Genomic DNA, 23,856 nt, shown 5'->3' with positions numbered 1-23,856 from the left:
ATAACCAATTTGCAGCAAAAACGTCATTACGGGGAATAGTTCGCTGCCAAAATATATCATTACAGTAACGGTGGCCACTGTAGCGTAGCGCCGCAGAAGAATACAGGTGAACACGGGCTAAAACATCAGTCATTCACTGTGTTTTCAGTCCTTCATGCACGGCTTCCTGACACTATGAAGCTAATGCCTCAGACGCCATTATGGAGGAGCTACCTGCTGTTAGTCCTACTGTATAATCACAAAAATTCCATTCAGCTTTGGCTTAATTACGGAGTTTCACAATGTAAGCATGAAAAATGAGTGCAATGTTAATGCCACAGAGCTACTGACAGCTTTTATGCATTATGGTACCATTAACTTCCTGGGTAATCTCCACAGGTGTCAATAAAACCTAAACCTTAAATGACACAGTTAATCACAACAGAATTAGTACAAGTCAAGAGAGAAATACATCATTCATAAAATAATCCAACATCATTTAGTGTAACCGCTGCTTTACATCTGCTGCTCCTGTATTCATGTTGGGACTAATCTCTGCACAGAAGGTGCAGTCCTGTCTGCAAAATGCTATAAATGGAGGACAAATTCAGGAAGGAAGTTTTTGTTTTTCTAAGCTGGGATGTGACTGTGGAAGGCTTCCTCTTTATGCTCGCACCATGTTGCCGTTTCAGTGATTAGGAAGGGAAATTAGAGGTTGAGTTGAAGCAGCAGAGGCTAAAAACAACTGAGCTCAGTTTGTGTGGAAACACGGTTTAATGCAAATGTGCTTAGTCTGAAGGAAAGCGACATCACAGCGAAACAAATGTGCTCATAAACATCAAAAGGTGCAATCATTCATAATATACTGGCTTTTCTTAAAGCTTTCCCAGATGTTTCTCATCAGTTCAGCTCAACATGCTCTCAGCTCTCTATTTGAGTTTTACAATTAGAGTATTCATGTTGCATTAACAGTGCAAAGAAGCTGTGATGCACCGTAAAAAAAAAATAAAAAAAATTAATATGAATGTTTTAGATGTACAACTTAATGCTCAAGAACACTTGAGTAAATATGCTTGAAAAAAACTAACACTGCACTCTACACAATAATAAGTGTTTTATCTGCAAAAATACAGGGTATAAAATTAAGGATTTAAAAAAAAAAAAAAAATAAAAAAAAAATAAAGTGCCTCAAAGCCACAATAGGAAGAAAAGAAAATTAGAAAGGGCAATTGAAACTACTGTTAAATCCTAGTAGCAAATAGAATCTAATGCTAAAATTAACAAATTAGCTTCATGTTAAATTGTAATATATTAGATTTGCATTTGCCATAATCTTACTACGTCCTGTAGCTAAACAGCATTAAATTAATTTCATTCGGACATCAAGTTTAAGACAACTAACTAATAAAGTTAGTGTAGTGTGGTGGCTAGCATCATCACCTCACAGCACAAAGACGTTCGATGGGGCCTTTCTGTGTAGTTTTCATGTTTGAGTTTTTTCTCTTAAATTCCTCCGATGGTGCATAAACATGAATGGTGGACAAACCAATGATTCTAAAACTGACCCTGATCAAGCTAAAGCAGGTAAAGAGACGAAAGAGACAGATGAGACAGTGATCCCTCTTGCATCACACAAATGAGAGACAAACTGGTTTGGAAGCAGAACACAGTGTCCATGTCTTCCTTTGTGGAAATCTCCCCTAACTGTCCAATACAGAAGCGATGCAGTGTAAACATCCAGCATATACTATTTGCTTGAACCACAGTTTTTTTTTTTTTTTTTTTTAAAGATTTCAGCCGTTTAAGATGTTGGAAAATTAGTTTTTCAGGTTGCTTCAAGTAGCTCTTCCATTTGGCAACTGGATTTTCTAATCATAGAGCACTCTGATTGTGGTCTACTGCTGGTCAGACCATAACAAATTTACATGACCCCACTTCAATATGAACAAAACACCCTTTAATACACTATTTCTTCATTTTTTCTGGTCTTTGGTAAATTATTTTTGGTGCTTGTATTGTACTAACTTAGTTTTCATTTAGCAATACCCTTCTACTATCTGAAAAGCAAAATTTTAACCACAATTAAGGCGTTACTGACTAATAACTGAAGTTTAGGCTTTACAGGACTTACAGGTGCCCTGTTAATAAAAATAAATGTGTGGACACTCAACTCATAATTTGAGTCATATTATTTGAACTTTATTTTTTTTTTTATTATTTGAACATATTATGTGATCTTATAAGCAGCTCTGTTTTCATCAAACAACACTTAAGGTTAGGGAAAAAAAAAAAACTCAGAAAACCTTTGATTCACATTAAAATTCAGCTATAAATTCCAAGCTAAACGTCATGTACAGATTCACTGCTCTTTGGCTGTGGGCGCTCCACTCCCGTCTTCTTTTTTCAAGCAGATGATTTTCATTCTAGTCGACTACTGCGGCCTTATTTCGATGCCAGGTGGATGCAATTAAGGTAAGTGGTAGAATACAAAGCGAGCCACTTTTTAAGCTCCAAGGACTCAGGGTTTAATGTTCGCTGCTCTTTTAAAAACGCTCTCATGGACTGCAGAGAGTTTAGTTTAGGAGATGCTGCCTCTGATTGAATCAGGATTCTGCTTTAAGCTGCAACAGGCTCCAGCAGGGATATGACCATTTCAAACTGAGGCTGTGATTGAATTTGAAGAGGCTGGTAGAGGAGTTTGTTCCAACCTGGATTAAATCTGTAATTTAAAATGTTTTCATGATGTGGTGAAAAAATAAAAAAAAAGAACTGATCATTTATCTCTTTCGTTTTTTCTGTAGTCTTCAGACTGCGTCGACCTTGCTCTCCTCACCTTCTTCCTCTTCTTCTGTGCTGTTGTAATTATTGACGTGATGCGGTCTCGCAAGTTCAAGTGTTCATGAAAGAAAAAAAAAGTCAGCTCAAGTCGAGCGGACTGCAAAGCGAGAATGTTTGTCTCAGTCACCCCCCTCTGACTTTAATCACAGTAATGCAGCTTATAGAGCCTTAATGGGATTCACTGTGTGGGCCGCCTGTCGCTCTGTGAATGACAATACCTCTGCTGGTTTACAAGCAGGACTCTTGACAGTCAGGTAGCAGCCATGAATACAGAGCAGGTAGCTCAACAAAGCCCCGCTTTGATCTGCTGGACTGTAATCCAGCGAAGGGTAATGATGTCAAACGGGGTAACGAGGTACTGTACATCAGCGTGAGTCAATTGAGCAGCAATAACGGAATTTCTTCTGCTTGAGTCTGAGCTTGTAAGCAGAGAGGTTGAACCAAGATGTGGGAGTTCCTCATCTTCCTGCTGAGTCTCAACAGAACAAGAAAACCCTCCATTTTCCTGATATTTGTTATCCTTTGTTATCTGATATGTGTGCATGTATGTCAGCTATCACGTAAAAGCACAAAAGTGGGTTTTATGTTGATTCCATCTCAAGGAACTTGAAAATATAAAATAACAGTGTAAACATAACATAGTATGATTGATGTCTGCTAATACTACACCTTTTTTCAGCTTAAGCCAGCTTTATAGCGACTCAGCTTATTGTTAAGCTGTGCAAATACAACTTCACTTATTCTGCTTCACTTTCAGCCCTCTAATCGTATCATTTGGAGCAGAAGTAGCAGCTGAGAGCTCACAATGCAACTGGACAAGTAAAGCAGCTCAAGAAGACCACATGTAGAGCTAAAGTAAAGTGAATACCCCACTTTGACAGAAACACAACTAAAAGAATCTATCAGAATTGTTCTTATCTGTAATTTCTTGCATGCTTAAGAGCATGGAACAGCTTGCCAACACTCAAAGCATTTGTAATATCAGCATCTGAGCTCTTGGATCACTAACGAGGCAAAATACTTCAGTACATACAGCTCAGTATATACTGACAAAATGTAAGAGAATGTTAAATTGATGGTGCAGCTTCAGCTGTAGAATACTAATACATAAACCAAAAGATGTGAAGAGAATAACTGCACATTTGCATAGAAATGGAGTATTTTGAAATATAAAATATGTAAGCGTCAAATATACATATTGCATTCACTCATTCTCTTCTGCATGAATACACCTTCATGCACAGGATCATATACATGCCCTATATACTGCATATACACACACTGCAAATAGAGGAAAGATCCCCAATCTGACCAAAGGTCTGGGAAGTTCTGCTTTGGACTTTAAATCAAGAGACATCTGCTTTAAAGGCTTTACTGGATTTCTGACAAAGAAGACCTTACTTAGTCGATGGTGGTGTTATCCAATCATCTGTTACAAAGAGCTCAACTTGGTCAAAACTAGAAATAAGAGGAAATGTTTCTTACCATAAGCAGGGTCAGCTGCTGACTCTTGGTTTCTTGTTGTCACCAGCACATCAGCTGCTCAAAAGTAACACAATGCCACAGTCAAATTCTGCTGCACAAATACATTTTTCTCAACAACATTCTATCATTGATCATCTAATTCTGCCATGGAGTGTGTTAACATGGGCAGAAACATCTCAGTTGTATGCGATTCTGAAATTTGGATTATCACTTTTAAGAAACCCAAATATGCCCCTTAGAGTCCTAGTAGAAACTAGCAGAGGCGACTTTGATGGTTTTCACTTTATCCATCAACTATATCAGACAGCAGCTCTAACATGTGAAGACAGAAACCCATGCATGTTCTCAATATTTCCCAAAAAACTCACAGGAGTTAGTGCTGTAGGAAGTATGCATGGTATTTTTCCATCAAATAAGGATGTGCAGACCTAGACTGCTTTGTTTTCATGTAAACCTAACATCCCCATTACAGCCAAATCCAGGATACTAGGGTTGATGGCAACACACCCAGGGCTGTATTTTCACAATCCATTTACCTTTACACCATTTACACCTCATATTAGAAGTGTTATCATCATTCTTGTGGTTGTAAAAGGAGAGGTTTATCTTACCGTGGCAGCTGTTGGTGTTAAACGAGTGGTCGCCCTCGATATCCTGCTCAAATCCGGCCCTGCAGAGAGAAAGAGAAGGAGAGAAAAAGAAAAAAAAGGGCTTATTTAGATAAACAAAAGAATAAAACCTCAACTGATGAAGGAAAATAAGACATGAATTGTGTCTCGTCTCATTTTATTTGTTATGGGTTACACTTCCTGAGAATTTAATCAGGGATGAACATCCGTTTAATTAGCTTTTGTCACATAGTTCATGTCCAACTCATCATTTAGTTTGACAGCCAAGTCATTTCAGAGGTTGACTGAGGAGAAAAATCAAACTTTTCCACCTTCTTCTTGGCCTCCATTTACATGAAATAAAGGTGAAAGTTTTCTAATCAGAGAGCAAACCGTGACAACAGGCAGTTGAGTGTTAGCAGCTGTAAAATGAGGTGTTTTATATCCAACTTCACTTGCAGTAAATGAAGCTATTTATCCTGCTCCATGTCCTTGGCTCTGGGTTTGAAACCCTGTTGTTTACCAGATCTTCCTTTGTCACCATTTCCATCTGCTGTGTCCAAGAAGAAGAGCAGGAGACTCATTTTCTTCTTTCTACTCATCAGCTCAATGTAAGAAAAGTCATTTAGAAGTTAAAAATAAAAGTAGTGCAAATGCTTTAATGGCATATTTATTTCCCAATAACAATAATAATTTCCCAAAAGTAAGTCTTTATTCTACTTTATTTCCACCCACTGCAGATTCAGGAATCCCTCCATGAACAGCAAAATCACTGAAGATATCACAACACTAACTGCTGCCCACGCTGTCACTGGAAATGCTGTTTTATTGAAGATCAACAGTTCCTGTGAAGATGTTTCCCTTTAAAATCTTTACCATCTAAAACCTGATAAATATAGCCAGACTTGGTGGGAGTGGTTAAATGAAATGGAAAAACATTATTTACATTTTTTAAAGAGGAGTTTAGGAAAGTTTGAAAAGTATGAATAGCATAAAGACAACAAAAATGTTGCACTGATTGTGAATTAAATATTTTTGGATATTAAATGAGGAAAACAACAACAGGCCAGTGAAAAGAATTGCCAAAAATGCTCAATTCTTCATTCCTACACTAGTACTAATGTTCACAAATTAGACAGATAGACAGATGGATAGATAGATTCGATTGGATATGGAATTGAATGTGTGTACATGCTTTATGTTTGAGTATATATAAATGGATATACTGTAGAACAAAAAACTATGCTTTTCTTATGTATTTAAAAGGGATATGATTAAATAAGCCAGACTTCCTACTCTTTTCGGAACATGTCAAATTGAGTTTATATTTTTGCTATAATGATACACATTTTGCTGTTGCTTTCTTTTTTATTATACTGAAAACAAACCATTCATTCATTCATTCATTCATTCAACAAATATTAATAAACTGAAACTAGATGATAAAACATAATATTAAAACAATATACACATACATTTAATTAAAACAATACAGAACAAAATTAAGTGTAAGAACTAAGTACAAGAGCAAAAACTAGTTAAAACAGGTGAGAGGCAGGTACACCCTGGACAGGTCTCCAGTCCATCGCAGGGCCAACACAGAGAGACAAACCACCACTCACACTCACTCCTAGGAAGAATTTAAAGTGACAATTAACCTAGCATGCATGGAGGAAGCTGGAGTACATGGAGAGAACCCACGCATACACGGGGAGAACACAGAAAGGCCACTATTTGAATCTCCCTCCAGCCAAGGCTCAAACCAGCGACCTTACTGTGAGGCTGCGGTGCTAACCACTACATCACTGTGCATAACCAAAATGGTTGTTTCATGTAGCTACTGTAGATGTAAAATGTTTGGGATTTTTTCTTTGCAGTTCAAAAAGCTTAAAATTAAAACTGTGTGATTTAAATCAAATATGAATGTAAATAAACATCTCAATTAATTAATTTAGAATAAAAAGTATAAATAAAAGTTAAAATAACGCAAGAAGAAAAAGAAAGAAAAAGACTAATAAAGTGTCCTTTAGCTATGTACCAAGCATAAAAAACAGTAATGGCCTCACCCAGACCAACCCTATAATCATTTTGATTGTGCCAATGATCATTTCAAATGCATGCTGATAGACGTTTTCTGAGCAAATTGTCTTCATAGAAAATGAACAGATGGAGCAACTTTTCCATCCTTCCAGACAAAAACACCCACAAGCAAAAATCAGATGTCTTTCAACAGAATGAATTATTTAGTCAGAATTTGTTTCTTGTCTTTTTTTTTTTTCTTCTTAACTGCCAGTCAAAGTTTTCTTGAGTCATTCTACAACCAGAAATGAAAAAACAAAAGCAACACTCCACTGGACCAGCTTAGAGTCATAAACCATCAACAGGGAGTTTGAGATGAGGTGACGTTTCTGGAGGTGGTCGATTATTTTCCAAAAGCATTTCAGCATATGAAAAGGTACTTTGTTTCTCCAACTGCTGTGATCTGCGGCAGAGCCATTCATCAGTCTGATCACACTGAGCCAACACTTATTCATCTGGAAAATTGTGTTTCCAGCTCTTTATAATCACATTCAGCCTGTAGTCGTAAAAACACTTTCCACCGAGAGGAAAGAAAACATTTGCTCAGAACTTTTGCTCTGGTTAGATAAAATTAGGAAATGATTTAACCTGCTCTTCCTTTATTGACCTTTTCTTACTTTTGTTAATCACTGTGGATTCAATTTCCTGCTGCTGTATTAAGCACTTTCCACTTTTCATTAATCAGTTTGTGGTCTTTACCTCTATTTTCTTCACTTGTTTTGAAAAACCACCTTTTCTCTCCAGCTACACACAACAATTTCTCAGTCACATTTCATTCTTCTCACCCTTATTTTCTTTTTACACCTCAGCAGATGCAGAAGTGTGATGTTGCAAACAAAAGTTTATGACTGAGTGGATGCACTGGCCAAACAGAAGTGAACACAAACGCCCATTCACGCACCAACTGTTGTGTTAAGAAGAATTAAGCACATGGCTGAGAAGTTGTCTGGACTTTATCCAATATGCTAATGATTTGTCACAATACTAAATGCATCAACCAGAACTTGCCCCTTTCAGTCCGTTTCACTGGTGTTTGCACTGTTAATGCAATGAGGATAAACTAAAAAGAATAAAAGGCGGATGTTATAATGTACCTATTAACAGTTAAACTGGAATTGTCCCACATTACCTGAAAATGCAATGAGTTGACCTGAGATGAACAGAATGACACTTTAAGTTACTTTAAAGTGTCTGGAAATTTTTCTTTTTCAGTGTACATGCATTTTAAAAGTGTGGTTTTGGTCAGACAAACAATGATTCTTATTTTTTCTGCCCTATCGTTATGCAATTGTGCTGATTGTGTGAATTTAGGAGTCAACCCTCCAGAGCAATTTTCCCTAGTGACTGTATAAGCAGATAAGAGATGCTGCTTTATACTCTTTCTGCTGACCGGTATGACGCTAAGCTGGATTGACATGCAACAAGTCAACATATATTTAATTTTCTGCAGCAAAAATATTCTTCATCATGCCATCTCCAGCATAGAATGAATCATACACATGTAAAGATAGTTCAGACCAAACTGACCAAATATTCTCCATAAAATCTCTGGTGTATGATGTAAAAATTTTGGACTTTTTAATTTTATCTAAAATGACGAGACTTTATTTAAATTTTACTCAAATGATTGACATGATGAAAATTCTTTAGGACCTGACCTCCATCAAACAAGACTTAATTTTTATATAAAGAGTTTAACACTTGAAATAATAGGAATATCCAGATAATTTGACTTGATTTAATAAACTGAGACCTGATTTCAAACTTTAACTTAAGTTTGAAAGGACTCAAGACCGGGCTAAGGATTTAAAGGAACATTAGAAAGATTACTTCATGAACCATATAGATTTAGAACTTAAATATGTTAAAGCTTTAAAACCTTCAGACTTTAGACTTGACTAAAGGCTTACTCGACACGTAGCTGTCTTGGGAGTGGAAGCATACATTAATGCATTAAACCATATTTGGCGATGATGTGAGTTTTTCCTTTGCACTTAGAAAAACAAACAAAAAACTTTCTGACTCTTTGTTTATTCTGTATTTACATGCCAGTATGAATACACATCATTTCATTAAATTAAAAAGCTATTTTGCAAGGGGAGGAGCTGTAAAATCATTTGGAGCCCATTTATTGAACTCTCTAAACTTGAATGATGAAATCATTTTACTTCTCTCACTCCATCCACATTTATCTCTTTGTACCATTTGCTAACTCCTCCACCCCCTCAGTCACTCAATATTTATCTCCCTTATTGCTCATATTCCCTCTTCATTGCCATCTTTCCGCTCAAGCTACATTTCCATCAGCGTGGGTTGAGCTGTAAGTGAGGAGAAAAAGAGAGAACAGGAGGAGGTAGATGCGACGGTGAGCCGTTATATATCCCAACCGCTCTCAGGCACCTGAACGCCTCTCTTATCTAGCGGGGAGCAACTCGGAGGAGGGGATGAAAATAGACTAACTCGGTAAAAAATACAGCCAAGTTATCAGACGCCGGTGTTGGTGATTTATGATTTCATGTTCCCTGTGTTGAAGCTCTGCTGTGGAGGCGTTAACAGGTTTGAAAGGCTGTAAAATGCAATTTTGATGTTGTCTATACATGACTGCAGGAGTTTTCAGTCAAATGGAGAACATTTACGTACTATACTACAGAAGTGTGGTTTCATATAAAATGCCTTTGTTGCTTTTAGAAGGGTCAAACTCCCCTAGTTTGAAATTGTGTTTTGATTGATCCAAACTTGAGACTTGACTTGAAAACCGATTTATAGCTTAACATTCTCACACTTTGGGTTGAGAAGGCAAACCCCCTTGAAATTCTAAAGATAATTCTGAAAATATCTTTTTATATAAAACTTTTTTAGCTTCGTTTGCATATACTGGCGAAGCAAATACAAAGTAAACTTTTGGAAAACTGAAAAAACTGAAAAAAATCTGAGCTAGTGTTGCCAGTGGGTGGCGCAGGAGTTAACCAGTGAGGGATAAGGTCATGTAACGGTAACAGGGACAGAAGACAGTTGTTCTGTGCAAATCTGTAAAGTCAAATAAAGCAGTTTTCATGAAGCTCCAGTTAGTTCGAAGACAAGATTAGGTGCAATCTTTTTGTTACTGTTGGGAATTGACACGATACAAGTAAAACTGAATTGAAGTCAGGTAATGCTGGAGTATCTGGGAACCTGGAATAAAGCATGTCAGTGGTGAGTTTACTGTTTGTTGGCTCTGTTCAGATAAGGCTGAGAAATCATGGCATTTTAATCTTTGCCAGCTCTGTGATTTGCAAAGTTGTTTCCATTCTCCATCACATGCATCAATTGAGTATAAACTTTTTGGGTAATTAGTAGAAATTTAGTTAGCTTGAACTTTTTCTGTTTACCTTTTCTTATTTAGACTTCTTGTGAATCAGCTGGTCATGCTGATATAAGCGCAGGCTTTTAGGCAGCCTTATAATGATCACTGATCATTTATCGCTTTCTTTGTGCAATTCAATATCTTAATTACAGACTAGGTCGTGTGTGTTTTTCTCACTTAGCATCTTTTTGCAGGGATCTCTGAATCTGGTGTTGCATGTTTTAGCTCTGCAGCCATTCTCCCCTAATCATGAATCAAAGCTAATATACATTCTCCTATATCTATATTTGTCTATACAAGTCTTTTTCTCTCTACACTGTCATCAAGTACTTGCTACGAAATCACTGCTTTCCTGGATGTCTTTATGCAAAGTGACTTATGTTATGGCTTTTGGTTTGGTCGTTGACGACTTAAGAATCCTAATAAAGACCTAAATGACTTGGGACTAGATATGGTCTTGATTTAAACCAAATGAGTCATGACTTGAATTAAAAAAAAAAAAAATCATCTCGGGGCTGCTGCAGCTGGTAGATTAAAGTCCTTCTATTAACATAGCTTGAAATTATTTTTTATTTTTCTAATAAATTAAGGACTTATATAACTGACTTTAGCACACTGTTATGAAGTCATATGGCAATGCTGTAAAAATGATGGAATAATGAGAAATAAAAAGTGTATTTTGAGGGAATAATTAGGAGTTTTCTTATTTAGAATCTATTTGCTAAAATGTAAAATAATGATTATATGCTCATATTAACTTGCAAGGACCTAGTGGGGGTCAAGTGTATTATTATTTTAACAACTAAACTCAAATATTTACTTAAAACTGAAATATTTTGTTCTAATTCTGTTGAATGTTCAGCCCTCATACCCATGTTCCTTCTACGGCTTCCTTTTTTCACTTTAATATTCTGAAGGTTCTTGTCTTCATTCTCTGTTATGTAATGTTATGTTAGCTGTTTTTATTTTGTATACTCAATCATCTACTTTTTCTTTTTCCTTTTCCCAAGAAAAAATCTTTGACTTATCAGTGGAAGTTTGCAGAGCTAATTCATATGAAGCTATGAATTCTACCTCTGCTTGTGGAAGATGTTCTATATTTACACTAAGCATTTCTGCACTTGGTTGTATTTGTTGAGATGTGATTGTTTTTCTTTGTTTTACAAATATAAAAAAAAAATAAATAAAAAAAACTGCTGAGTCATGGTATTTTTGGCTACAGCATCCATGTTAAACCTGAAAAGTGAAAAAAAAGGTCCCAACCTGTCCATACACTTCCTGGAAGAGATTAAAGACAGTTATCAATTCATTGAATTAGTAAAAACTCCTAAAAGGAGTATCTAAAGAGAAATAAAACTCTACAAACTACTTTTGATATGATGACTCATAAAACCCAAGAACAATAAATGTTGTGAACGTGCTTTATGACAAAGAAATAAAAGCTTTGCAAAAAGAGGTCATAGAAATGAAGGAAATTATTAATATAAAGGTGATTGTAGGCAGCTGTTCTCTCAAGACCTCCACGTACAAATTCAAACCCTTGACTTTGAACTATCCCATTAACTCTGGTTTTATCCTGCAAATGTAAGGTTTACTCCCTCAAAGTTACAGAATGCCGACATCCACCGAGGTAAAGCACCAGAAAAAGGGCGAAAAAACACATCCAACTCCAAACTTGACTGAGCTCAGGGTTTTTACTTGCATATCACATACATCCATCATTCCTCTACTCACTATTCTTACAAAGTATACAAAGGCTATGGCCAAAACCATTCATTAGAAACACAGGGGTATATTTACAATTTTGAACCATAAAAACATTCACTGCAAATTAGTGTCTATGACCATCCCACAAAATACAAAATTACATCCCTCTTCAACCTTTTACTGAAACCATCAAAACAAGTTAAACTAATAAAGAAAAAAGATGATTAACTACATCTTCCCCAATATTCCCCCTATTCTCTGGCCACTTGGTTAGTGCCATCCAAGCTAATTAAGCACACCAGGCCCTTGTTAGCAACACTCATGGGTGTGCCTCTATGATAGTGCTGATCTTCAAAACACTTCAGAGAGAGAGAGCGAGATTAGAGACAAACCAACACATATACTGAAAATAAACCAAATTATTGTATTAACCAACCAAATAGGATCCATCTTTAGTGGCTTAATACATTAACAAAACCAAATAAACACAAATAAATGGCCTCAAGGTGCATGTAGTGGGTGTGTGTATGACCACATATTGAGCACCTGTTAGTGAGGGGGTGTCTGCAGCTCCCTCACAGCCATTTTCAGTCATATCCTGAAAACAACTTTACAAACACAACAAATTTTCTTGGTGTCATGACCTGTGTTTCCGTTAGTTATTCCTCAAAATAAAAGCGATATTTCTAAAACTATGACAAAGAACAATTGTGCATTAGCCTTAAATCTCATAAAATCTCATCCCAAGAGACTCCATTTTAAGGAGGATGGAGATTTCTAATTCTGTCTAAAACTCTGCATTTTGCTGTTGTTTGCTATCAATGATGGTTACATTTACCGCTTTAAATAATAGTAAAAAGAATTCTGTCTCTCCTCAATCCATAAATACCGTGCCATTTTTACTTGAAAATGTTTAAATGCGAAAAAAGTGTTCATTACACTTCTGCGATATACTTAATTATCAACACGTCTGGAAAACCACCTTGTGAGAGTGTAAAAACCTTTTAGAGATATTTGAGATTTTTATTTAAATGCAGACGTTTCAGTTATGTTTTTAATTGCAATATTTAGGTTTTACACAATTCGAGGGGTAATGGACAACTATGGAGAGGTCTTTTTCAGGTTTAACAAGTCTTATTGGAAAACAATCACAAAAATATTCAACACAAACAAAAAATAAACATAAAAAAAGATTAAGAATTGACAAAAAATAGATATCTAATGAGGACTAAGACGAACAAACAGTAGTAACAAAGATAGAAACTCTGAATGACAAGAAAGAGTATAAACACAAACATAAAGACAATCAAAATGACCAAGAGATGCAGAAATAACAGCAGGTCAAAATAAGGTGACAAATCACTACAAAGCAGAGTAAACAGATCCCAAATACACATATGTGACAATGTGTTCCCACGATATGAGGCAAACTACCAGTGTTAAGAGGGCTAGCTTAAAAAATGAACACAAACACACTAAACATTACAGATGATTTCTTTCCCACCATGAAAACTTAAATATATTTAAGTTTGATGCAAATTTTACAACCCCCAGCAAAAGTCTGGTTTTACTCCTCTTTTTTTTTTATTCCTGTTTTCTGTAAGCACTTTGAGATTTCCTGCAAAATAAAGTGTTATACAAATAAAATGTATTATTATTACTTATGCATTCACAATGCATCTTTTTAAAAATGACTTGTACAGGTTTAGTAGTCTACAGACTTGTGTAAAATGAAATGCAGTAGTGTGGTAAACACATATTGTTTCAGCATCTTCAGGTTTCAGAAGGAATACATCCTTTTCTCTCCTTCTGAGCCAGGCAATGATTTTTTTTGTTTTTTTTTTAACACTCAAATACCATGTTGATTCATGTCATGTTCTTCTCAGCATGACACAAAAGCCGGGACAATTACATCCCGTGGTGTTAACTTTTGAAAAACAGTGCTAATCGAAATGAGGAAGTCATCTCAGTTTGTGAAAAGGACAAAGGAGGCAAACTGCTGCGCAGACCCACACAAAGAAACACTTGGTCACCCTGCTACAGAGACACAAGGCGACCATAAAGAGTTTAAATGACTACAAAGGGACTCGAGACGATCAAAAGACAAAAAAAATACTCAAAGTGACCACAAAGTTAGGAAACTCATTCAAAAACTTTATAAATGCCAACATAATAAGGTCTAATATCATGACCTTGAATTGAATTAGTTGCTTTAAGACCATTTTAAACCTGTAGATACACAGTTTATAGCAAAATCTTCCAGCAAAGTGTGCAGAATAAGGGCAACTTTAGTGATTTAGATCAATGCAAACTTGAAATCTATCATGAACAAGCATCATCAGCTAAGCCAAAATCAAGGGATTTACAACAAGTCTGTGCAGTTAAAGTTTAGAAGAATCACTTGATGGTGAATAAAAAAAAAACAAAACAAACAAAAAAAATTTTGGTTATTTGACAGTCATCACCGATGATGGAGATGCTGGTGATGCAGGACAGGAGTTTTTGATGTTAACAGAAACAGATCGAATGCATTGCAGTGCGAGCGACTGTTGGGACGTGCATCACCGTGATGTGATCGTCACTGACGCTAATGGAGGATAATCACCGAGCGGCTCAAACTTTGCATCACTGCTTTGCAAAGCAAAAAACAACCATCCTCAACCATCAGCCTCCTCAGTTTGTCAGAAGAGTTGTAACACATTATGGTATTTCTTACAGGAAGCATTGTTTGCTGGGAACTTACAGGAAAACCTGAGACTTTTGGTGGATGAATGCGGTACCTTTAAAACAAGAGAGGTCACAGTCTTTGTCCAGGGAAGTCAGTCATGTTTGCATTTTGCTGCTACTTTATCTCCTTTCATATCTTTCTGCTCTGCTCGCTCTAACACTAGTTATACTCTCTTCCCAGCTCTGTGTTTCAACAGTTCTTTCATCTCTCTTCCTCACATGGCTCTCTGAGGTCACCGTCATCATTCTTCTGAAGCGTTTGGCTGATTTCAGCGTCAGTCCACTCAAAAATTCATTTTGTTTTACTGAATGTTTTAAGCTCAATTTTGTCAATTCTAATCTTACATTACAAAGTTTAATTAGTTTACCGAATCATCTTAAACACACACAAAAATGAAAATCCTTCAAGCTATTATGATAATTTTTTCCATACCTGATGATGTTTTTCTAATAAATTGCAACCAAACTAATTTTTATGTAAATTAGTGATTCTTTCTCAGGGGAATTGGACAAAATGCCACAGCAGCAGAAATAGAAGGGAAGTTTTAAGCCATCAAACATTAATTAATATTCACTTTGTGTTCATAATGAACGACTGTACGCACCCTCTAGTATAAAAAAAATGATTAGTGTGAGTTTTATTAAAACTACATTAGCATGGAATAATAAAACAGGTGAAAAAACAGTGTAGTTATTACTAAATTCACCAGATTTGATGGAAAAACAAAGCGTATTTTGTTCATTTAAATGTCATATTGTGGAAATACTAGATATACTACATTTATGTTATCCAAGAGTCCAGTCACCACAATCCATTAGGCAGCAGCTGTCTCTGTAAACTCAGAGACAAATATATTCCCTTATGTTGAAGCAATTTGTACTTATAAATGGTGCTGTTGTACGAGGACATTGTAGGTTATTATTGTTCCAATGTGTGGGCTTAATTAGGTGTTCCTTTAAAAGTAGTAATTTACTACTGTCTGGCAGAGACTGTTGGCAGAGTCATTATGTTTGTCCACGAATGTTGAAATGAGATCATTGTTTTGTTCCTTCTATCACTGTTTCAAAACTAGACTAGATATCTGTGATGGGAAACGTTTCCCTGCAGAGGTCAAGCATCCAGCTCCACACAGTAAATTCTAACATGGGCTTTAATATAATATACTTAGCAGATATAACTTCAATTTGGTAAAGTTATTAGTAACAATCAACTTAAAAAAGGTCAGGTTTAGTTTGGAGTATAAAATGTTAAATGAATTGATGCTTTTAAGTTGAATCAATATAAAAACGATAAAAACATGAGGGAAATGCTGTAGACTAAAATCAACAAATTAGAGATCATTCATTGTTCACAACTTCATACTTTTGGTTCAGTGGCTTCATAATAGCTGAAATTACCTAGTAGTTTTTTTGTTTTGTTTTTTTTATTTAATTTGGGGGCTCAATAATTCACATTGTAGAAACACTTTTAGAAGGATGTCAGTAAAACATAAACAAGACAAAATGAACTATAAAATCAGGCCCATTTTCCAACATAAAAAACTAAAATGTCTCTGAAAGCATCTCCTTTGTATTTTTTTTTGTTTTTTGCTGTTTTTTTACTGTTATAATGAATGAAATTTCACTCATTTAGGAGGAATAACATAAAAAAAGGCTTCTCATGTCATCAAAGAAGCGAAGCACCGTAACAGAGAGGGCGACATTAGTAAAAAACCACGTCCACATCCCAAGAAATACGGGTTAAAAAAAATACTATTTAACTTCACCAGTTAATGTAAGTAGAGTGAACTTGAAGTCATCATGTACATTGAAAATGATAACATTTTGTGAAGCATCACCTTTAATTTATATGGATTTGATCACATCAAGTTTCTTGTACAACCTCGTACCTCCAACATATTCAGATTTATTTAATTAAATATGATTCTACAAACACAAATCATTCCTGTTACTTCAAGTTTCTAAAAAGGTTAAGAAACAAGTTTTTTTTTCTTTCTTTTAGTAAAGCCAACTTAAATTTTTACAGTACATAACATCGCCTCGAGTTTTTTTCTTAGCAGCTGTTCACAATGATATTCAATACTATTTTGACCAAGTCCAATTATTATTTATATTCCTAAAAAACAGCTTATATAACCCTCTGACGCAACGCTATGCTACATTTATTATATTTTAGAATTAAGTTATTTTCTTCAATGTTGTTAAATTGCAGAATATGTCATGGGAAAGAAGGGAAAAAAAGAAGGAAATGACGTGACAATCTTGCTGTTTCTGTCCCATGAAAGAAATGATTTGTGAATGTGTATTGTATGTGTGTGTATTGAATTAATATAAAAACATATAAAAGAAAGGAAAAAAAGGAAGTAATTTTCAGTGATAGGAATGCTGGCACTGGCCAGGGATACACATATTGGTCAAAGGATGCTTTAAAAAAAAAATCTTATACACATGTAAACTATGAGGGAAAAGGAATTAACATCGTTAGAGAAGAATCGGTTAGAGAAGAGTTCGAGGTTTCCACTGAATAAATCATGTCCTTCAGTTAAAGACTCCATTAAAGGGAGCACTAAGATCCAAGTCCATATTGGTCCACTTCAAGGTTGTGTCATACATTGAAGATCTAAGCATTCAACTAAAATTCCTGTTTTTTTGCAGCGCACCCTCCTTTACAATGTATATACCAACCTGGTGGCATGACAAGTAAAATGTGTAATTATTTGAACATCTCATCTTCGTAATATTTGACCACTAAAAAGTAATGACTTTGGCCTGTGGTTAAAAAGCTAATATACAGTCTTGTCTCTTAAGAAGTGGATTAACTTTTGATCTTAAGATGCCACATTCCCTAAGATGTAAATGTCTTTACTACATAATCAATAATTTAATCCAGTTAATCCACAAATTAACTCCTGTGTGTGAACTGGAGTCAAAGGCCTCCTCCCATGGCTATGGTCTCCTCCCGTGACTCGAGTACAGCGGTTAGTTTCAAACATATATATGTACACATTTTATAGGAATCAAGTTTGACATTTTTTTAAGGGGATGCTCAGACAAGAAAAAGAAAAGAAAGACTAAAACTTCGAATCCGCTTATGTTTAAAAAAAAGTGAGTGCACTGAAGCACTGAGTTAAAGCCACTTTACCAAAGCCAGAACTGGCTGAGACTTAACATTAAATCACTTCAACACTAAACGAGAAAGAGAAAAAACACAATCTTAACCTCAAGAATAAAGATAACCATTTCACTTCTCCCTCCTTAGAATCTGACACAGATATATCTCTTTTTTTATAATTTCCCCTCTCATTATGTTCTCTTTTTTTCTTCTTTTCCACCTCTTGCATCACTTCCCTCTCAGTTCCCTCGCTTATTTTATATCTCCACCTGCTCATCCTGTCCATTTTAATCTTCCTACTGTGCTTCTTTGCTCTCTCGGCACTTCTGTCTGTATTAAAAATACCGGTTGTGTTTCTTTTCTGCAGCCACTGAAGATATTATTGTTTCCCATGTCTGTGTGGAGGCGGGTGATTTTTCTGAAGTTAGCAGAGGAAAGACTATCAGTCTTTTCTTCTTCCAGCTAAAGTGAAATTTCGTATTTCGTAACGTAAGGGAAGTGGACCAGAACAATGCTGGCCGCCTACACCTTCATCAACACCATCATTTCAGCAAACCCAAATGTAAAGAAGCAGAGAGGCGGGAGGCTTCGGAAATACTGATATGATTCTCCGCATACTTTGTTTTACATCACACTAGATTCTGTAATACAGTCACAGCAGAACACATGATATAACTATAAATTCTAAAATATGGTAAAACTACCAACTTTAAGCTTCTGAAATTGTTTAAAAAAAAATTCCTTTAAAAAAAATCACCTGTTTGCAGGTAGGATGGGTTGGCTGCAGACTAAAGTCCCATTTTCATTCAACCCAACTGTTATGGTGACGCGTTGTTTATGCAGAAGGGAGATGGGTAGAGAAAGGTTATGTCATTATGTCTGGCAGTAGGACAGAACATTCAAGAGATGCTCAGACAAGCAAAAGCAAGAAAAGTTATCTTTTGACTGCAAACATTTAGAGAATCACAGAAACACTTCACTGCTGTGTGAAAGTCATCAGTGTTCTGACATGAACTTCTGGGTATGATCTGATGACCATCCTGCATCGGTTCTGTCTCAGTCTGAGCTGCTTGCTCATATTAAAGTGTCTTGGATGAAGTGCCACCTTCTCGCTTTCTTTACTGAATCATGAGATCACCAGTTTTGGTCCTTGAAGGCAACTGTCCTGCAGGTTTCGGACGTTTCTATGCTGCAACACACCTGACTTAAATTAATAGGTCCTTGACAACAAGCTGTTGAGAAACAGTTTAATTTGATTCAGGTGTATCCAGCTCAGGCCATCGTGTATAGTATAGGTGTCAAACTTCAGTCCTCAAAGGGCCGATGTGCTGCAGGTTTCTGTTGTTTCCATGCTCTAACACACCTGAATGAAATTAATGGGTCACTGTGAAGAAGTTGACAAGAAGCTGTTAGATCCATTGATTTGAATCTAGTGTGTTGGGAGACAGGAAACAAAAACCTGCAGGATAGCAACGCTCAAGGCCCAGAGTTTGACACTCCTGATATAAGGGTTGCTTTATGCCACGACATCACACACCAGCAACTCGATAACACATTGGTCATTTTGCACCATGACTGATTCAGCACAAAAACAAAAGAGAACATTTTAGGAGGATGTCAGGAAAAGAGCAAGAGACAACACTGAAGAGACTTTTTCTGGCAGAAAAGAGTTCAGGGAAGACACAGATGCTGACTTAGCCTTCGTTAGGAGGCACTAAAGTGTAAAAATCTGACAAAATTCAGTAGTGCTGCTTTAAATATTCACTGGATTACTGAATATTATCTAAAGAGCATTTATCCTCTTCCTCTCCTCCTCCTTCAGCTGCCTTCCTTTGATCACTGTGTTATCTGCTTCACTTTCTGTGTTAACTCATTAGAAACCAATGAGTAAACCAATATTACAACCATCTTGATGCTGGAGCATCAGACAAAGTCAATACCAACTTCTCATCTTACACATCTGTTTTACTTACATGCTGATGGACTTTGGGTTTAAAGGCTTCAGTGTTTGGTAAAAATTTATTTATACATTTAATGAAAAAAAAACTGCAATTGGGAGACAATCATACTGAAAAATGAACATTATGGAACATTAAGAAATGTAGTTAATCAATAGCAAAAATGATTTACAGCTACAGATAAAAGTGACATGGGTCTGACATAATGTGTGAAACATTACAAAAATATATGATGTTCCACTGCATGGTTAATGCAAATAATCGGAGAGCATGCAAATGGAAAATTATCAGCAGCTACTTTTTCACTTCCAGCAGAATGACTAAAATAACCTGCAGCCTGTGGGAGGAAATGTGTTGAACAATCGGCAAGTAACCAGCATGTCTTTTGGTTACGAGGTGATCAATTTGAGACTTTTTTTCCTTCTAGAGAACATTTTAAAGACCTTGAAAATGAGCTTAAAGGTTATAGCACTACCAGGAAGGCTGTGGACATATCAATTCAATAAATATTCTTCTAGTAAAGACAAATAATTATAATAAAATAGGGAGTTTGGTGTAGTTTTCACTACATCCTTCTGTGTCTACATCAGCAGGCCTCTAATCAAATTCTAATGGTCAAATTAATGTTCCAAAATATATTAAATCCAATGCAACAGAAATGCTGCACAAGAAAGCTGCATCAATTGAAGTCACAGTACAAGGCAACCTCTTCACTGACTGTTCTTTGCTTCAAAAAATGTCTAAAGGTTGAGTTTTTGAAGATTCAGCCTGGTTTCAGAACAGGCTGGAAATGATTAGCATCTTGTCGCAGCTCTGAAGCTTCTGTCTGACTGTTCCTGCAAAATGCTGTGAGTGAACCAGAAGGAACTGCTAACTTTTTTCTCCACAGGAGTTTCTCCTGTCTGAAGTTATCTGCTTAGAGTCTTTGGGTGAAGAAATGATGAAAAGAAGAGCTTATGGTTCAGCAGTAATGACTCTAACCTTGAACAGACAGCTCACCTCCTCCTCTGACCAAATGTCTATGAAAAGTCGATCTGTCTAAAAACAAAACAAAAACGAAGAAAAGAACAAAAGATGCAACCCCACCCCTTACACCACCCCCCCCCCCCCCTAGCAGGGATTCACATGGATCGATGTGAGGAGACAGATCAAGAGGAGACGGGCAAATACAAAGAGCTGTCAGCCGAGACGCGTGCACATTCAGTCTGAATGGAGATCAATACAGGGATTATGTATGCCTGCAGGAATATTTGTGTTTGACATTGATTTAGTTCACATTTGATGGAAGTGTTGGAGCAATGACACAGATCTGATTTATAAAACAAGAGCTTAAAATCTAGACGGCTACTGATATGGATCTGATATGATGTCTGCAAGACGATTGAGTGGCTGAATTTAGAAACCTTCAAATTTATGCTTTATTCAAAAGGGTAGATTCACTAGGAGCCTTTCACGCATCTTTAAAAGATATTTGTGTTTTGCTTGTGTGCACAATATCAGAAAAAAAGCTCCACTAAAAGGCTGTATAATGGCGTGCTGAAGATAAAAGCTCATCGCTTTTGAGAAGTCAAGCTGACCCTATCACATTATCTTTGGGGCTGGACAGCCAGGCCTGTTAGATAAGAAGTGCCAGTTAGGAGTGTAAATGCTGTCTAGACAGAGAGATCCTGAGGATATGTGTGTATTAATACACTTTGAAGAGAGAGGGGCTTAGAGAATTGGATTAGTAATTAATATGGATTTATTTAGACAAATTTCCTGAGGTCTTGATGAGATGCCTGAGTAATGCTTTGGTCAAACTTACACACAGACAACCCAGCAGCTTCTTTTTCTTCCATTATTTTACACCTCTATTCAAGTGTGACCAAAGTTACAGAATAATCATTTTTCATGGCAGGTACTTAGGAGAAGCAATAATTAGTAAGAGTAATGGAGAGCTTAGTTCAATCAATACTGCGTGGCAAGATGACAAGCACTTGGAAGTTTTAGAGTGGGAATAAAGGGAATAAAATCTTCTCTTACCTAAGTTTTTTTTAGAAAAACCTTATAGCACTAGACCAGTGTTTCACAAATGCCGGTCCCAAGATAATTTTAGGGGTGTCGCCAAATCATCATCATATAAAAAAAAACTATATATATGTGTAGCTTACATTGATTACATCAATGTGGGATTTACATTAGGGCTGTCAAAATTAATTCATTAATGCAGAGAGAATAATCTGTGAAATTTGTATGTTCATTTGTTAATGAATTAAGACAAACAATAAGGTTATTACTCATGCTGCCTAAATTTTGCATCATCTGGGCAAGAGAAGCCGATTTTGGGCACATGTTGGTGCGGACACATGTTATGGCTCAAAAAGTTTAAGAACCACTAAAACTACACAAAACTACCAAACTCCAGTCAGAAAAGGAATAATAAAAAAAAGTTTAATTGAATTAATATACAGTTTAATTTCGGGTTAATTTCGGGTTGTTATTTTATTAGAATTGGAAACACAAGATAAAGATGGATGTCACAAATAAATTAATGCATGTTTCATGGAGGAAAAAAGTTTGAATACATCGCTAATTTACTTTTCAGTAATTTGACAGTTTTGAAGTTAATGTTGATTACCTATAGATTAAATGTCCATTTTCTTGTTTCAGATATCATTTACAGTCTTTTTAAAGCAATAAAACTTCTTAGAGTTTCAATGTGTAGTTTCTAAACAGACAAATCTATTTATGTAAAAATCTGTTTTGGTATCTGAAATAATTTGTTTTGATTTAAAAAAAATAAGCCGATTCAAATTTTTGTATAAATGTACTGTTTGGTGCTTTATAAGATAAATAATTTGACTTAATCTAAATTAAATAAAATGTTTCTGTTTTAAAAACCTTTTTTTTTTTTTTTTATGTAAAACAAAAATGTCAGCCTATAAAAAAGTTACTTTCTTTGCCGACTTTCAAAACTCTTTTTTATTATAGTGACACTCAGACATGAATTAAGATTTGACTGGTTTTAAGAACAAGAATGCTTTGATCTAGAATATTAACCCTCCATGTTGATGTGACATTTTAGCAATCCATTGGGAAATTTACAATTCAGTAACATGAACTACACTTTGATTGGTGTATAAAGCAGTTGGCCAAATTAAAGGTGTTTATGGGCAACTGCAGTCCATTGCAGAGTGAGGAAGACTTTGTTTTTTGCTACGTCATATCATAATTAAAACTTGGTGTTATTGGTGTATGATGCACTTGATAGTCTCATCTAATGATCGTGTCTGGGCTAAAACTATGGGGGTCAGAAAGAGAAATGCAGAGAACATTATAAGACAGTGGTGTGCAATACCTAACTCAGCTGTAACTGCTACAAGCCCTCTATTTCATGTGTAGATAGTTAGTAGTTAACATGTGGGGACAAAAGAAACAGACTGATGTGATTCTTTAGACTCTCAATAATTTTTTTTTTTTTTATTTTAATCTACATTCAAAACATGATGGTCAAGCCTGAAGATGAAATCTTGTGTCTTTTCACACTCAGCCAATGCTGAGGCAGGATGAGGTTAAGAGCATGCATTCACAAACAAACTTCGCAACACCCAATAGCACAAAAAAAAAAAAAAAAAAAGTTCCCTTGTCCACCTTTCAGTCAATAACTTCCGAGTGTCAGGTAGCTTGAGCTCACAACACTTCATGACAATCGATCTGCGGCCATAGCGCCATTCATTTTGCCATTCCTTCACTCCCCCGCAGATTGAAGTGATATTATTTCAATATTTGCCCCTTAAGGGGGGAAGACAGTTTGTTCAAAACCTCAGAGAGCTGAGAAGCATCAGCAGCTGCCTCATCTGCAAATATCATTAGTTATAAACTCCAGCTCGTCAGCCACCATGAGAGCTGTTGCAGAATCAGTAAGCACATCATGGAGCCCTTGAAGAGGCCACGTGAGTAAATCAATGTGCGCACTTTCTTACAGCCATGATGACTTGCAATTCAACGAGGCTGAGGGGCAGAAGCAAGCACTGGATCTTA

At 36.0% G+C, this 23,856-nt stretch overlaps 1 protein-coding gene across 1 annotated transcript in view; it reads right to left on the bottom strand.

The window, feature by feature from the left end:
* The window catches only part of LOC121656538 (semaphorin-6D-like), a 184,457-nt gene that overhangs the window by 28,734 nt on the left and 131,867 nt on the right, over positions 1-23,856 (bottom strand). Inside the window, exons 19-20 of the mRNA XM_042011580.1 lie at positions 4,914-4,972; positions 4,303-4,356 (exon numbers count right to left, since the gene is read on the bottom strand). Coding sequence (XP_041867514.1) covers positions 4,303-4,356; positions 4,914-4,972 — 113 coding nt within the window. The remainder of the gene's footprint in view (positions 1-4,302; positions 4,357-4,913; positions 4,973-23,856) is intronic.

The sequence above is a fragment of the Melanotaenia boesemani genome, chromosome 17 (genome assembly GCF_017639745.1).
Source record: "Melanotaenia boesemani isolate fMelBoe1 chromosome 17, fMelBoe1.pri, whole genome shotgun sequence".
Classification (NCBI taxonomy): domain Eukaryota; kingdom Metazoa; phylum Chordata; class Actinopteri; order Atheriniformes; family Melanotaeniidae; genus Melanotaenia; species Melanotaenia boesemani.
This window is presented reverse-complemented; position numbering and strand designations above follow the sequence as displayed.